Source organism: Stegodyphus dumicola, chromosome 1 (genome assembly GCF_044657685.1).
Source record: "Stegodyphus dumicola isolate Sdum_Otavi_A_Nest chromosome 1, ASM4465768v1".
In the NCBI taxonomy this organism is placed as follows: Eukaryota; Metazoa; Arthropoda; class Arachnida; order Araneae; family Eresidae; genus Stegodyphus; species Stegodyphus dumicola.
This window is the reverse complement of record NC_140768.1, coordinates 81,483,513-81,500,847: the sequence shown is the minus strand read 5'-3', so window position 1 is coordinate 81,500,847 and position 17,335 is coordinate 81,483,513. Positions and strand designations below refer to the sequence as shown.

The 17,335-nt window shown below is 30.2% G+C and overlaps 1 protein-coding gene across 3 annotated transcripts in view; it reads right to left on the bottom strand.

The window, feature by feature from the left end:
* The window catches only part of LOC118191657 (uncharacterized), a 49,486-nt gene that overhangs the window by 15,601 nt on the left and 16,550 nt on the right, over positions 1 to 17,335 (bottom strand). For all 3 annotated transcript variants that reach the window (XM_085816971.1, XM_085816967.1, XM_085816961.1), the window contains exons 4-10: positions 14,203 to 14,274; positions 13,214 to 13,335; positions 12,097 to 12,260; positions 4,557 to 4,660; positions 1,122 to 1,221; positions 952 to 1,033; positions 283 to 397 (exon numbers count right to left, since the gene is read on the bottom strand). In XM_085816971.1, the coding sequence (XP_085673097.1) occupies positions 283 to 397; positions 952 to 1,033; positions 1,122 to 1,221; positions 4,557 to 4,660; positions 12,097 to 12,260; positions 13,214 to 13,335; positions 14,203 to 14,274 (759 nt within the window). The remainder of the gene's footprint in view (positions 1 to 282; positions 398 to 951; positions 1,034 to 1,121; positions 1,222 to 4,556; positions 4,661 to 12,096; positions 12,261 to 13,213; positions 13,336 to 14,202; positions 14,275 to 17,335) is intronic.

The window sequence follows — 17,335 nt, the reverse complement described above, 5'->3', positions numbered from 1 at the left end:
GATTTGCGGCGGTGAAACGAAAAAGTACCGTTTTGTCATATTCAATAAAATAAAATCATGGCTGTACTTTCACTAATCTGCTGCATTCCTCCACACATGTAATTGCTTTACTGAATAAAAGATATGGAAGTGGATCCAAATTGATTGTTTAAATAATGTTAAATCTATTCTTCATATTAAATTATATATTTAATTAAAGTAGTTAAATTAATATTTATACAATTGAAACAATTGGATAAATGGTGCCATTTAAATAAAATGTAAGTCAATTAGTTTACATACTTTTTCCATTTCTTCCTGATTAAAATCTAATACTCTGGCTAAAAGACGGATAACTTCCGACTTCTGTCCAGGTGGTGTTGAAAAGTAGCCAAGCACTAAGCTTTTCATAACCATTCTTAAAAAAAAAAAAAAAAAAAAAAATACAGGTAAAGAATTATAATAAAGCTTTTCAAAGAATATATTTCCATACTTTCATATGATATATAAATACAACAAATACTTGAGGAACATTAAAAGTACTTTTTACTCATACACATCTCACATAACTACAGCAGATCTTTACTGAGTTACACTACACTGAATGCCAAGATGTAGAATTCAAAAGCAATGTTAACTTTTCTAAAATTGAGTTTTTGATAATTTGAAATTTTTTAAAACTTCTTTCAATTTTGGTTTATGAAAATTCGATTATATAGTAATCTACTACTCAGCTACATAGTAATTAAAATAATTCACTAACTTTCCCCAAAAACTGTACTCGTAATTATGAGGTACGTGTGATGCCACTGTAATTAGTTATCCTGTGCTCAAATAATACAAAAAAAATTCTATTAAATTATCCATTTAATTACACAATTATCCTTAATGTCCCCTAACCACATTTGTCATAAATTTTACATAAAGAATTATCTCCAGTAAAACAAAGAGCAAAAAATAATATCAACATACCTGTCAACTTTGCCTTCAGTAGTGCTTTTGATAGTATCAATTTCTTGTGTTGTTGATTTAATTTTACTTTCGGTTTTTGATACTATAATAAAAGAGGAGGAATAAAGAAAAACAGAAATTTTAAACACAACAAAATATCCATGCATTAATTTTTCTACAAAATACCATACACTCATTTTTCAGATGAGCAATCATTTCCTCTTTGGCATCCAACTGTTCACTAAGTCTTGAAGCAGCTTCTAAAGCCCGAGAGCTTTCATCTAGTTGCATCTAAGTATATGACATATAAAAATGCCTTATTTTATTAAAATAGACATATTTTTACAAAGTATACAATTCAGATAAATTACATTTAACATTTAATTGATCACACAGACTAAAGGTAAACATAATAGGAGATATAAATTTTACAAAGAATTAGAAAATCCACAGCATTGCAGTAGTTCAAATGCTTGGAGTAGTGTTTAATTATCACTTTACATATATTAAGCATTTATTTTACATGGAAACCTGCATGCTAATAAAAATTGTTTTCAAACACTTTTGTCTGAGCATCTTCCTCTGTGAATCCACTTAACAGCATATGGGTATATGGTTTTAATAGAGATTTTTTCCTTCTAAAGAGTTGATAAAGAATGTATTTTCATGCATTTTTGGATCAAACACCACACAATCTAACGTTATAAACAACTATGCATTGAGAGATAGAGATACAAGAACAGGTAATATTAAGCAGTTGCCTGGACAAACTGCACATATGGCAAAATCACATTCCGCAGAGTTAACTTTCAATAGAAAAAACATGTTAGGTATAGTTCTGATATAAAAGTATGTATAACTTACACAAACCTAAATATTATTGTAATTAAAAGGGGAAATGAAACAAATCTTAATTAAAAGGATTTTTATTTCTGCTTAATAAGTAAGTACATGATACAAATACTTTTCTTAATAGCCTCCCTTTTTTTTTTTTTTTTTTTTTTTTTTAACTTGGGACAACGTCTGATGCAATTCATTACGCGTTTCACAGTAAGGGGTGCAAATTTTTTCAGTACCTCTAATAAAATGTCCTCTTTTTCCTTGAGTCAGTCTTCATTACAATATCCAATAGTTCCTATGCCTTTCTTAAAAGTTGATTTAACTGTACAATAAAGGCTTTTCATCTTCTTCACTAGCACTGCTTTCACCACCGTTTAATGTTATCAAATCACCTAATTTTTCATTTATCATTTCACACTTGTAATTCTCTATTAATTCTTTAATTTTTCCTCCTTCCATATCTAAAAATCCTTTGCCGCCTATTGCTTTTGTAATTTGTACAGTTTCTTTGGATTCATTTTCAATCAATGAAAATCCTTTAAAACTGCTAACAAGTTCTGTCCAGTAATGATGCCAGAAAGCATTCACTGCTGATTAATTCACTTGTTTCCATGTGAGTTTAATTCACTCCTATGCAGTATCTTATACTGAGTTGCTTACAAAATACCATTAGAGCGTTGTGCTTTCCCTTGTCTAGTGCTTTATTTGTAAAGATTAAACATGCCTCACAAAACAGGCTTTGAATGTTTTTTTGATTTCTTGATTCATTAATAGATTGAGGACGGGGTGTTCAGTAAGAGAAATAAAACCTCTACATTTTGATAGAAAGTTGTGAGAGTCTCAAGTATTTCCTGCATTTATTTTGCATGGTAGATTTCGAGTAAACAATGGGTCAGTTTTTCCATAATTATTTTTAATTTTGGCATGATGCATCGCTGTGTTATTAACAATGGTACAGAAATGTTGAAGAATCCTTTTAGCTGGGGTTCTGTCAGTGGACATTTGAAAACGTAATGACCAGCAACAGCCAATTCGCCACAGGAGCATTTGTCAGTATTTGCTTCTTGCAAAAGTAATCTGGAAATGAGACATGGCCCTACATATACTGCATTAGAAAACCTTGTGTACTTCAAGTTTTGTTATCACCTTTTGGAAAGAATTTGTGTGTGCAATGACCTGTTGTTGCTTCATTGCAATCTTACTGCCAGATCTTTTGTGTGTGCATATTTATTATACTCCTCAGGTGGGTCTTGGGAAATGACACATCAAGAAGTTCTATTTGCTTTTGTGCTGCCTCCTCTGCTAATACATCTGCATTTTCCATTGTGGTATTTTATCCCCATGAACGCATTTTTTTTTTTTTTTTTTTTTTTTTTTTTTTTACATATTTTTTTTAGTAGAGATTAATTTAAAAAGCAATTTTATAATTGTTGACTGAGTTATGAAGTGATAATATGGCCACCTAGCTGTCTGATTTAATTAAGATATGGGGAATTCAGTGGTCATTTTCTATTTTCAATGTTCCTTTCATTACTGAAAGTTCTGCCTGATGAATGCTGTTATTGTTTTTCAGGTATCCTTGCCATTTTATACAGCGTTGAGACTTTTTCTACATATGGACTTTTGCATACAGACTGAACATCCAGCATTTCCATCTATTTTGAAGCTGTCCATAAATGCTGTTTTTTTTTTTTTTTTTTTTTTTTTTGGATGATGAACTCTGCTGTTTCTTGCTGACATTTTATTCATATATATGGGAAAGCAGGGTGTTTGTTACAGGGAAGGGGGAGCGACATTTATATTCTTCAGTTTCATAAAGATGGTCATTACAGGAAATGTCCTGTTTTAACTGCATGGCTGTTGTATAGCTTCATCTACGCCTTGTACATATAGAAAGCTTGTTCCAGCTAGTATGTTGAGTACAGCACTTGAAGTTGTATGAAATCCACCTGTTATACATAAAATAAATTGTCTTTGAATTGAGGTTAGAATTCTCTTTTTGTGTTCAGTCTTAGGTACGGCCCAAGTGGTGTCATTTTAAATCACTATTTTGGTTATTACAGTATTATATAAAATTTTGGCAATATGGGGGTTTTAGGAGCCATTTGTATCCATTCCTTAGTCTTAAATTGAGTCCTATTTGGTGAGTGTATGCTTTGATCTCCTTCAGATGGTGGATAAGATTTTACTTTGATCAATGTGGATTCTTATTGCTGGCTCATAACAGTTTGTACCATTTCTATTTACAACTCTAAAAATTTTTTTATCGAAGTTATAGCCACATCACTTAAATAAAAAAGATGCTCCCTAACAATATAGTGGCCTCTAGTTTAAAATAAAGTATTTATCATCCCCCAGAAACTTTCTTAAAATTTTAGGCTGTTGTCATTCAGCCACCACATCATTTAAAAATTACAATATTTCCAATTGAGAGGCCCAATTTAATGGCCCTGATATGGCAATTTGTACTAAACGAATTAGGGAATTCAAACAAAAAAGGTCAATAAAAACATTACATAGAACATGGGTTCTCAACCGGTGGTATGCAAGAGAAAAATAGGTGGTACGCAAAGAAGCAAAGTATTTTTTAACTATTAAATTCAAAAATTAAAACTCCATTCTGATTGAGTTTTTTTCTCTAACAATCGTAAATTTATGCGATCTGAGCTTTGTTTAAGAATGGTGGTGGTAATAGTACTTTGTAGTGGTGGTACTAAAGGTTTTCCATTTTTGTTTAGATGGTAAACCCCTGATATAGACCATTCTTCAAGCAATTCACTTCTTACCTGTTTCATTTGCAATTTTTCTTCTAGTTGAGTACAAAGTTCTTTTTGTTTGTCAAGCTGAAGCTGCCACTTCTTTTCAACGTCTTTCATTTTCCGTTCATTACCTACAAAATTTTTTATTAAATATCAATATATTTTAGAACATGAAAAATAAAGACAAAATACTCATGACATTTATTTAAAGATGAAAAAGAGCTTAAAACTCCTAAAAGCTGTGTAATTTGCTTTTGAATGCAACAATAGCCTGGGGGGGAGCTAAATCAACTTTTAAAATTAACACCAAAAATTAACATTTATTAATCATACCGAGCCAGATACTTTATTTTGAAAGACTGAAGACTATTTTTATTTTTATTTTAGAACTCTGCTTTTATTAACTAATCAAAAAACATTTGTAACAATATGTTACACGCAGTAAGAAATCTGGCATTATATAGAAAATCTAAGGATTCTGTGCAATGCCAGATTTAGCTCTACATACAATTGTGGTAATATACACATTATGAACAGCAGAACTATTAAATGTAAGCCTCATATGGGTGGGTATTGTAATAACTAGAAGTTGACTTACAACAGAACTGTATCTAAATGCAAACTTTTCACACTGAATTAATTTATAACTTAACAAAAACTTGCATCTTCCTTTATAAGTACAATCACATAACTATGACTTCCCCCCCTTAAGAAAAATTATACTTGCTAAAGCATGTCCAAGGGCAATTCGGAAAATAACCTCCGTTGTGGCATGGCACTAGTAGTAAGGGGCGAAGCACAAATAGTGTTACATTAAGCAATCTGTGATATAGTAAGCTTCCTGCTGTCCTAGTGAGAGTGTCATAATGCCGCACATCTGCTGTTATAACATCGCAAAATGTGCACTGCTTTTGAAATTCCCACCAAATGCAACGTAAGAGGAGTAATACAATTTACTTGGGCAAAAAAACTGTCAGAGGCAGATCTTCATCTTTTCAAAGAAGGAAGAATTGCATACTGGAATACTGCATAAATTTGAACTAAGTATTTGGAAGAACAAGAGCATTATTGTACATTATAAAAATAAGGTATTTTTAACCCTTTCTGAAATAATTACAGATCAAGTTTCGTTTCCAAAAAGAAATCTTCCTTCTTTTTTAATTCTTATTTTATGCATTTTAAAACATTAATCATGCATCATACGATTTTCAAATTCTCAATGGAAAATAAAGTAAAAAAAGAAAGCTCTTATAAAATAAGCTTTTATTTAAAACAAAACATAATTAATGAAGTAAAAGAAGAAAAATTTATTATATACTTTCATGGGACCAAGAGGGGGATATTTAATCCATTCTCTTTAACAAATTAATCTGAATTTGTTTTGTCACTCATAACAAAAAGGGGCACACCCTGGATATTTTGTAAAGATAACAGTTTATACTTTTGACAATGCAATTCAATTTAACAATTTCAGTACTTGGGCACCCATGCTTTTATTACTTGTGATATAACATTGCTGACGGATTTTGTACAGATATTTATTTAATCTCTTATTCCCATAAAACTATATGATAAATTAAATTTCTTCTTTTAGTTCATTAATTATTACATAAGTTTTAAAAAATATTTTATCTATTGATTCATTTTACCTCCACTTTTTTAGTCTCGATTATAGGATGAGAAAAATTTATGTAAAATTATTATAATATATAAACTATGGAACTTATTTATATAAACTATGGAACTTATTTATATAAACTATGGGGGGGATTAAATGACAAAATACTTTCATAGAAAATCATTTTAAATGCTAATCAAGCCTTAAACTCGGTTGTTTTTAAGCAAAAAAAAAAAAAAAGTATAGCAGCAATAAGAATCATGCGATGTAATGTTACTAAAGCCCTGAAAGTTTGTTTCCAAATGATGGCCACAAAAACACATTTTTCCACCCTTCTATTTCAGACTGCAACATATTTTTTTAAAAAAAGGATAGAAAATTGTCCAATTAATAATTTTTTTTTTATCAATCTTGTTTGAAATAGGGTTGTCACTCAAGCAGAATGAAATTCCCTGAATTTTGCAGGTGTTTCAAGAAAAATTCCAGGCTATTTGTGTACTGCATGCTGGCTGTACTGAGTTTAATTATAGAATGACTTGAAAACATAAAGATTTGCCAATTACACATGACTTTACATATCCATAATCTGCAAAGCATTACTTTTATAACTATAATAGGAGTTGTTTTCTCCACCAAGCATCAGTGGTGTAGCTAGGGTGCGGCAAGAGGGTATATCTGTCCCCGGGGAGCAGCATTAGGGTGCCAAATTGATGTTATAAAATTTAGAATGAAAGGTTTTCCATATGTGCAAAATTTCTAATTGTACTCGGGCACTGAAATCCTAGCTACGGCTCTGCCTAGCATTGAGGTTAAAATCTGCCCAATACGGATTTTAAAATGTCTTTTTTGCAGATATTTTGCAGCTAATGCAAGAAAGAAATCTATTTAATGATATTTTTAAATAAATTCAAGTATTTTATATTTATTTAGCAGCATACCTAAGTAAAAGGTATGCACACTAAATTCTATGATGGTATGTCATATTACTGCTAGAATTAGTTTCACAAGTATGCCAGAGAAAACTGCTTGAAATTTGAAAGTATTATTAACCAATAATAAATAAATTTAGACGGAAGAAGACATTAAATGATACAAATAACATTAAAACAAAGTTAATTACTTAAGGATTAAAAATTGAATTACAAAAATCAATAGTAATTCAGCAAATATAGCTATTTTAAATGGTTAGCCTAGATGACTGACTTTTAGTCAAAAGGGGCAATTTGCCCAGAAGGACTATTAATTTTGTTTTGGCATTTTGGGTCAATTCACTACAAGCTTTGTTTCACTTTTCAAATTGTTGCTACCAAATATTATTGCCCTGTATTATATTTAAAGAAATTAAATAATGAAGAACCTCCATAAATATACGTATGTTTCGCACATTGTGATAAAACAATGGTACCTAGAGCCATCAAATTTTCAATAATGCACTGTGAATATGGGCATCTGGAAGCCTAAATTTGAAATTTGTTTTATTATTGATTTCAAATTTTGTAAAACTTAAACAAAATTTTGATTAAACTCAAGGACTTCAAAGCGAGCAATGGCAATGTTGTACAGAAAATACATTTTTATCTCCAACACGCGAGACTATGTATCGGAAATTCTAAAGATATGCTCATTTAAAAATTATTTTGCAATAGTGCTCTTGAACTGAATTTTATGGCTTAAGTGAAAAGAACATGAAATTTAATATATAAAGGTAACACACGAAATGTTAAAAAAATGGCCCTTTCGATGTGATTTAAAATCTGAAACCTTTCAGGTTTTTTTTTCCTGCAAAATGACAAATAAGGCACTTAAGAAAGAAGAAAAGGGTTGAAAAGATTTTTGATTGATACAAGAATAGGGGGAATTTACTTTCACTCAACATAAACTGCACATGCAAATCTCTGGATTCTCTAGGTTATTGGAAACCCCAAAATGCTGAAAACTTGCTTTGCCTTTCTAAAAGACAATCTGATTGGTGCTATGAAAATTGGTTCTATGCCAGCTATCCGAATGACACTCACGGGATACATGATTCACCAAGAAAGTGATCACTTCTGATGTTGGCACAAAAATCGCTTTTTATGAAATTCCCTGACTTTTCAGATTTTGACTAAAATATTTAAATTACCTGACTTATCTGGTCAATTTTCGAATTCACTGACTTTTCCCGGTTTTCCAAGTAGTGTGGGTATTCTGTTGAAAAGAAGGTGAAGAAATTATTTTATAATCTCTGAAAATTTCAAAGCTTTATTCTGATGCAATTTTTGAACACTGAAATTTTAAAATAATGGATGTCAAATAATTGGAATAGGGGAACGAATAATATCGAACAATTTTTAAAAATTTGTCAGAGTTAAAATTTCCATTTAAATTTCATTTAAAAGATTTTTATCTGCTCTATTCAATGATGCAGCCAGTAAAATACTGATATTTTTAGTTTATTCATTAAAGATATGCATGAAAAATTATTTAAATCTTAAATTTTAAAAAAAAATCTAAATTGAATTTTGGAAAAATAGCATTCCCAAATTATATTATCATCCACAAACAGAGTATGAGAAGAGACAGAAGAATCTCAATGCAGATTAATGACAAACTTTTGACGATAGCAAAACATGAGTGAACTAAATAAAATTTTATAAAAAAGGCATATGAATACACATGAAGGAAAAAATACCCTATATATTGCGCATTTTTTCACTCACTTATTCTTTTCCCAAGCATTTTAGCACAAGATTCTGAATTTTTTTTTTTTTTTTTAATTCATATAATTTTTCCCTTCCTCAAGGTGAACAGAAAGCAAGTTCACCTAAATTCTAAAATACATTCCTTCACATAGCGATTGTTTTAGTCTTACTAATTAATGATTAGCTCCCGGTTTTTTGGTGCATGGACTCTGATTGATGAAGCAATTATAGTAAGGAGCTTTAAGAAAATGAAGCTATGTAATGCTTTTGATGGTTCTCAAAATCACTTCATATAGAAAGAAAACTAAAAAAGTGAAGGAAATAATGATAACAATGGTGATGGCAAACACTTTCAAGCTATAGCAGATGATATAGACAACAGTTTCAGTAGCAGTGAATGATTTAAAGCCAAGGAAGCAGCAATGGACAAAAATAAATATCAGTGAGATTCAAAATACAGGAAAGCAAAAATGAACAAAACACGGAAAAAATAAAAAACAAATGCATAAAAAATCTTAAAGCTTTTAGATTTTATACTATGCCCAAATGGGTGTTTTTTTTTTTTTTTTTTTTTTTTTTTTTTTTTTTTTTTTATGTTTTGTGTGTTACCTTTTTAACGTTTTGTGTTTTGTGTGCTAAAAATGGCCCTTTCGATGTAATTTAAAATCTGAAATCTTTCAGGTTTTTTTTCCTGCAAAATGACAAATAAGGCACTTAAAGAAGAAAAGGGTTGAAAAGATTTTTGATTGATACAAGAATAGGGGGAATTTACTTTCGTGTTTATCACGTTCTTTGCACTTAAACTATAAAATATCTTAAACAGCAATATCACAAAATATTTAAAAGAGCATATCTTTAGAATTTCCGATACACAGACTTGAGTGCTGGAGATATTTCCCCCCCCCCCGTACAGTGTTGCCATTGCTGGCTTTGAAATTGTTGAGTTTCTTAATCAAAAAACTCACAAATGCTTTACAAAATATGAAATAGATAATAAGAGCAATTCCAAATTTGGGCTTCCAGATGCTCATATTCAGGTGGAGACTTACGTTATTCAACATTTGACGGCTCTTAGTACCGCTGTTTTATCACGATGTGAGAAATATATATACATTTATGCAGATTCTTCATTATTTAATTTCTTTAAATTTAAAACAGGGCTCTAATATTTGGTGACTGCAATTTTAAAAGTGATTTGCTGTTTATAGTGAATCAACACATAATGGCAAAACAAAATTAATAACCCTTCTGAGCAAATTGCCTCTTTGGGCTAATTATCTCCATTGTGGTACTTGTAATAAACAAATATATTTCCTTCGAACTAATCAGAAAAGTTTATGTTTAGCAATTTTGCTACACACAGTACCCTTTTTTTTTTTTTTTTTTTTTTTTAATATCAGAATATTTTGTTAAGAGTTGTCTTTATTTGACTTTAGCTCAGTTGCCTTCAGAAATTATGTGCTGTACTTCAGCTATTAAATGAATTGGCATGAAGATCTGGAAGTTTACAATTGTGAAGGCAAATACGCTTTGGTTTCTGAAGCCAAGTGCTGACTAATAAACTATATATATGAAAGCTATGTTTCTTAAAAACTTTGAAAAATATTTTATCCCTAGCCTGGAGCTCACTGAATTTGCTAATTAAAATTTTCGGCAAAATTACCAGTAATAGATATTGTAATGTTAATGCTACACATTCCTATTGGAATGTAGGTTTCTTTTAAATAAATAATAATAGGATAGTAGTTTATTAATGAATATTTTTCATTTGCTATGTTCTTATTGCAACCATATCCTTCAGAAATTAAATAACTTACATAATATTTCTTTCTCAATTTTTGTATGATAAAATTACATATTAAAGAAATGAGCAGGAAAACATAAGTAAATGTGATACACATTTATTAACTGAATTATTTTAAATATCATATCAGCATAATACTTTAAAGATAATTGCATGATTGGCTATGACTTGTTTATTTCTGGCGCCATTGCTTCCCCCCTCTTTGAATGATAGGTGGTGGTGTATTTAATTATGGCAAAGCACACTAGGGCTATCTGCCTAAGGGGAGGGATGCCTTTCATGGAGGACTTTCTAAGGGAAACTGGCTCGTATACACGTTACACATGGGGAAAACCACGAAAACACCCATGCAGCCAGCCCGTTCGCAGGATTCGAACCTCGGACCGAACTACCAGTGTTCAGCGACATTACCGCTCGGCCGCTGGTGGGCCTTTGAATAATAGGAAAAAATTGAGCATGATAATTTTAAGCTATTATTTTTATAAAGTATATACTTCCCTATACTATAAAGGCAATTAAAATAAAATCCACGCTACACTGAAAATTTTTTTGATCAGTCATTAAATAGCACAACTTTCTGTATTATTGTTACACAGCCATTAGTTCTCACAACTTTCTGCATATTCATATACATGGACATTCACATTCAATTATATTATTCATTAATAAGAAATTTTGAATAATATACATCTCTTCTTTTCCAAACTCTTCAATATTAATTAAAATACAATTTGTGATGTACTCAGCTATTGCATAGAAAATAGTGAAAAAAGGTTTGGCTAGAGGGGGGGGAGGAAGGGTAAAAATTTTCATCCAACTTTCTGAAGCAGAATTCCCTGGAAAACTGATCCAAATCTTTCCCACCCCTCTTTCCTTATGATGAATCTACTCGAAGGAACTTTTGACTCACTGTGTATTTTAATTTTCCCCATATTGCAAATATACGCTTACAAGCATCTGTGCCTTCTCCAGGATTTGAAGCTTTGAAAAGAATTTTCCATAGGGGGGGGGGTGATGTGATACCAACTTGCTAAATTAACAATTTAAATTACAAAATATTTAACTATTGCAATTTAATGCGTTCTATTAAGCCTAATTTCACTCACAAATTTTTATCAAATCTTTTTTTTTTTTTTTTTTCTTTCTTCTTCTAATTTTACAGTCCTTTCAATGTTTGAAAAATACGCTTTTTAATGGAACTAAACTTAAACTGAAAAGCTAATTACTGATTAAAAAAAGATAAACAATTCAATCATCAACTATTTTCAAATATGCAGATTTGGAACAGAAATAACAGAAATAATCACAAAAATATCTTTACACAAACCAAAATTTGATATACAAAATCTAAAAATACTCTCAATGAAATAAACTTCATTTAATTTTATATAATGTTTTTAATTGAGTAAATATCAAAATTTTTAAAAATAATTTTAGCGACAAAAAATAGGTCCTTTTACTAACTTCTTTGCATCTGTTCTAGCACTAACTGTAATTTACTGACTGATGTAGAATGCTGCTGCACTTGATCTTCAAGAGAAGAAACCTGTGCAAGAGCCTGATCACGCTGATTCATAATCATAGATAGCTGTTCTTGAAGGCTTGCTATTTGAATACTTGCCCGTTGGCTATACGAAAAAGAAAAATTAATCTTTACCAAGTCAAGAGGAAAAAAAAAGCATTTTATACAGCAACTGAAAAAATATTTGAATTTTACTCTTTCCAATTATCATTCTATTTGCTTTAAAAGTTCTTAGCTTTGGTGAATCTTGCCCATTGGATATACGAAAAAGAAAAATTAATCTTTACCAAGTCAAGGGTGGAAAAAAAAGCATATTATACAGTAACTGAAAAAAATATTTGAATTTTACTCTTTCCAATTATCATTCTATTTGCTTTAAAAGTTTTTAGCTTTGGTGAATCAAAGTAGAAAAATACAATTAACTTTTTTAAAGCTCTTGCCACTTTTTAGAAATGAATTCGTTACACTTTTACCTTTTGATCAAATTCAAATGGAAACTACATTATAAATTAAGCAATATGTCATATATGCCAAGGTGTTATATTTAGAACTCTGTAATTATATACCATTTCCCTAATTTTCATCAAATTTACGTTATTGAGATTTTTAATTTTTTTCTGATTTTACCCTATATTTCTTTCTGAACATATTTAATTATTATTCTATATTGATTGCCACTGCATAGAAACTTTAGGCTTATAGACAGCACTAAAATGCAAAATTTGTGAAAACTATATACAGGGGTTCTATATTCATACAACATATATCAAAATTACAAATGTACAGAATCCAAAAGAGCTAAAAAATTAAATATCAAGTATGTTTTAGTCTAAGAAGTTTATAATTCTCACAAATTCTAAACGAGAACTAATTTAGAACTACAGCATATAATTTAAGCACATATAAAAAAAATTATTATGTAAGAATAAATCATGAAATGCAGAAAAAAAAGTTATTTTTTAGAAGAGGAAAATAATTGTCAGGTATGTATTTTGATACAGCAATAACCTTCATTATTTGGTCCAATTTTTAGTTCAAGTTAATTATCCAACTATTTACTTTGTGTCAACAACAGCTGTACTAGATATCTCAGCTCTTCGCCTGACTTCTACTAATTCATCTTTCAGTTCTTTTTCTCTTTCTTCAGCTTTCAATACTTCATGGGTATAATTTTCTTCAATCTAAAACATAAAATACCCAATAATATTAAATCATGGAAACTAATTTCAACAAATTTAATATACTAAATGTTCTTAGATATGGCAAGATTTATTTTTCAAAATTTGATAAAACAAGTATGAGTGAATAATTTAAATTATAGCATGTGACTGAGATTTTAAAATGTTTATCTAAAGAGACATAGTAGATTCCAATTAGCTTAATTAAATCTTAAATAAAATAAACTTATAGTCACTTGCATAATTCCTTTTACAAATATTCTCAAATAAAAGGATTAAATTCTAATTGTCATATTAGACAATTCAGAAATTAAACTTATTTCACCACCTCTTAATATATAAGATTACATTTTCATCTCCTCCCTGATATGACTCATATCCTACTCTTCTCGGCTTGACATAAGAGGGGCATAATAGGTAACAAGAAGGTTTTACTATTATCAAAGCCTACCTACAAAACCATATAGGATGGAAAAGGTGGAAGATAGATTTCAGGACATGTGCTGCAGGTCAGAAACCCTTGGAAACATAACTGAAAATTCCCCATAACTTTGATTATAAATTTAGTGCAACAAAGAAGAACCTTGCATTTTGGTTCATATGAATTACTTAAGAAAAACCACATCAGATTTGAAGAACCCGATTGAATTTTAATTAAGCATAAAATTTTCCAATGAGAAACAATTAAGTATGAAATGTTTCCAAAGAAAAACAATCTGCATTATTAAAAAATTGTATCTTACAATAGTTAAAAAAAAGTTACTTCAATGATTACCCTGTCCTGCACAGCAATTTTTCTAGCAAATTTTTGTCAAAATATCAAAGCTTTTTTAAGTATGTTATTAAGTTCAGATAAGTTACTTTACTTACCTCTATAAGGTGTAACCGAAGACGCTCCAATTCATTTTTTAAATGTATCTCATTACTTTTCATTCTTTGTATCTGAGAAGGAGAATATTTATATTTCAGTGATGAACATAAAAACAAGAACTTTTGTAAATACTATAATAAACAGAGCAATTGTGATTAAATTAGACCAAAGTAAAATTATTAATGTTTAGCAAATTCAGGACTTTAGATAAAAGTTTAGATAAAATATTCAAATGTTTTTTTATCTGCGCAAGATATTCGCATTTCTTAATAAACACTCTCAAGTAAGCTTTACAACATACACTAACAAGCCAAAACATTATGACCATTTCCACATTTTTCAATGAACTCATCTGGATGATGTGGAGGGCATGTAATTAAGTAGGAATGGTATTTAACTGCTGCTGGAGAACATAAGGAATCATTCTTGCATTCACTTTAGTGACTGATGGGAAAAGCTCCTGATCTAAGAGAATTTGATAGAGGGCAGATTGTAATGGTCCAAAGAATCAGAGAGAGTATGTCTGAAATTGTACAACTGGTAGGTTGTTCAAGATTTGCCATTGTTAGTATTTATGCAAAGTGGATAAATAATGGTGAAACCAGCAGTAGACACCAATGTGTTAGACGTCCACATGCCATCAAAGGAAAAGGACATAGGAGACTGTTCCTCTTGGTACATCTAAATGATGCCTATGACACCTACGGCTGCCCAAATTGCTATCCTTGAACAGTTAATTTTTCCAAGATAATCTGTTGATTCATATTGTTCCATTATACACAATTACAGTAATTAATATAACTATTCAATTTGAATACAGCTTCATGTGACCACATTTTGATTTGAAAGTTCTGATTCTCATGTAATTTTGCTGAAATCTATCATAAAATCTCACTGTCCTGCCTGTACTTCCATCAGATTAGGACAATAAGAAATGCAGTATGTTATAATGTATAACTTCTCGTGGATTCTCTATTTTACAGAATGTAATTTTATCAAACAAATTTACTTTTTAGGGGAGGGGATTATTACTAAACAGATCCCAATTTACATGGGAAAAAAACACATTTATTAAAACATACATATCTATAAAATAACCAATAATCAAATCAGACTAATGTTTGTTTTAGCAAAGTACTTAAGCTTCTTGAAGAAGACAGGCACTGTACTTATCTCAGACAAAATGAACAAAAGTTTTCCATAAAACCATTGTCAACATAATATTGATTTCTGCCTAAATTAAAATAGCCTCATTTATTCTATGGTGATTTTTTGTCATCAAAAATAAATCCACTTCTCCCAGATTCAGGATTCAAATCAATATTACAACACAGTAGTCGAAAACTCACCAAAAGAATCAGTACTTTTGTGTGTGTGTGTATGTCTTTTACAAATGGAAAAGTACAAAATCCAAGAAAGAGATTTAGAGTCAGTTCTAAAGAATTTCAATCTTGGCAAATAAGTCAAATTTTAAAATTGGGAAGTTTTAACTTTAGAAGACATTAACAAAGCCCTCTAGCTAGACACAAATAAAGGTAATATAAATAAAATTATACTGATTTAAAATACATGAACTGTTATCAGAATAATTAAATGGTTGAAATAATTTAATACACATTTTAATAAAGCATATATTAATCATTACTTTTTTAAAAGATATATAACTATAAAAATCAGTCTGTTTCATAAGAAAATTTGAAAAAAGTCATACAAAGGTATGCTCTTAAGCACATTACTCCCTAAAAAATGAAATATAGATCAAATAGTTTGCTTTGAAGTACACTAGAATGAAAGATATTTATAGTTTTTATTATGAATTTCTATAAAAGACAGTTATTGAAGCTGTTAATAAGGAAAGCTGCTTTTAAAACTGCCAACTGGTAAAAGCCAACTGGTTTTTTTTTTTTAATTTATTGTTTGATTTTGTGGCAAAAACTCACAGAAAACAATTCCTTTATAGTAACACCATACACAACGCATTACTTTGGGGGATGCAATTCCTTCTCAATGTTACTAAAAGAGATTTTTGCTTACTCCGTGATCTTTTTCTTGTAACGTTATTGGATAGTATCCATTTCTCCTTTCCAGAAATAAAACAATTGAAAAAATGAGCTTCTTGATTTATTTTCAGCAAAGAATCACATGCTGAAATTCAAGCAAGCATATTCTTTGTTAGAGTATGAGGTACCTGAACATCATAGCAGCTTATAAACCCAGTCTTCTTCAAATGATCATCAGTCAGCTTTTTTGAATATTTTTTCTATCTTATAGATCCTGAAGTGAATAATGTGGATTTTCAGTGACAGCTCATGTACAGAAGATAGAGCTTCAGAGTGGGTGTCCTCTTCCAGGCTAAAATTTCTACCCTTAAACTTCTCAAACCACCTTCAAACTACACCATCAGAAACAGCACTTCGTCTATATACAGCATAAAGTTTAAGAGCAGTCTGAATAACTTTCCCCCATCCTTTTTTTAATAAAAGAGCATAATATGATGAAAATAAGCTTTTAGGTTCTTCATTCTTAGCACATTATATCATAACATATGTTAAAATTATATTTAAACAGCTGAAAATAGCTGAAATCATATTTAAACATCCACTTTATTCAAGGAATGAGCAGGAAAAAGTTAACTGGAAGAAAATACACTTTGATTTGAAAAAGCACAGAACTTTCTGAATGGTCCAGTATACAACTAGTTTATTCATTCTGTAAAGAATCAAGCAGCAAAAACCAAGGGAAAATAGGAAAAAGAATTTTAATGATGGCCTTTGGCGCCTTTATATTTAGCTCACCTGCAAAAGGCTTTACTTATCTTAAAAAATTTTTGACCTGAGCAAGAAGAGAATGTGTAATATATTTAGCTAAGTAATTATTATGTTTTCATTTTGCTAACATCTTAACAGTTTCATCATTGAAAAGAGACTACTATTTAGAGACCTATTTCTAAAAATGAAGGTTCAGAATCTAAGACCTCGCATTCCATCTAACTCTACAACTAAAGGTACTCTGTGGGGGGGGGGGGATGGGGCAGGTCTATATCTCCCATTCTACTGGGCCAATTGACAAAATTCAAATTGCGTTTTTCATGTATCGAAAGTGTGACTGAGAATATATATTAGATTTATATAT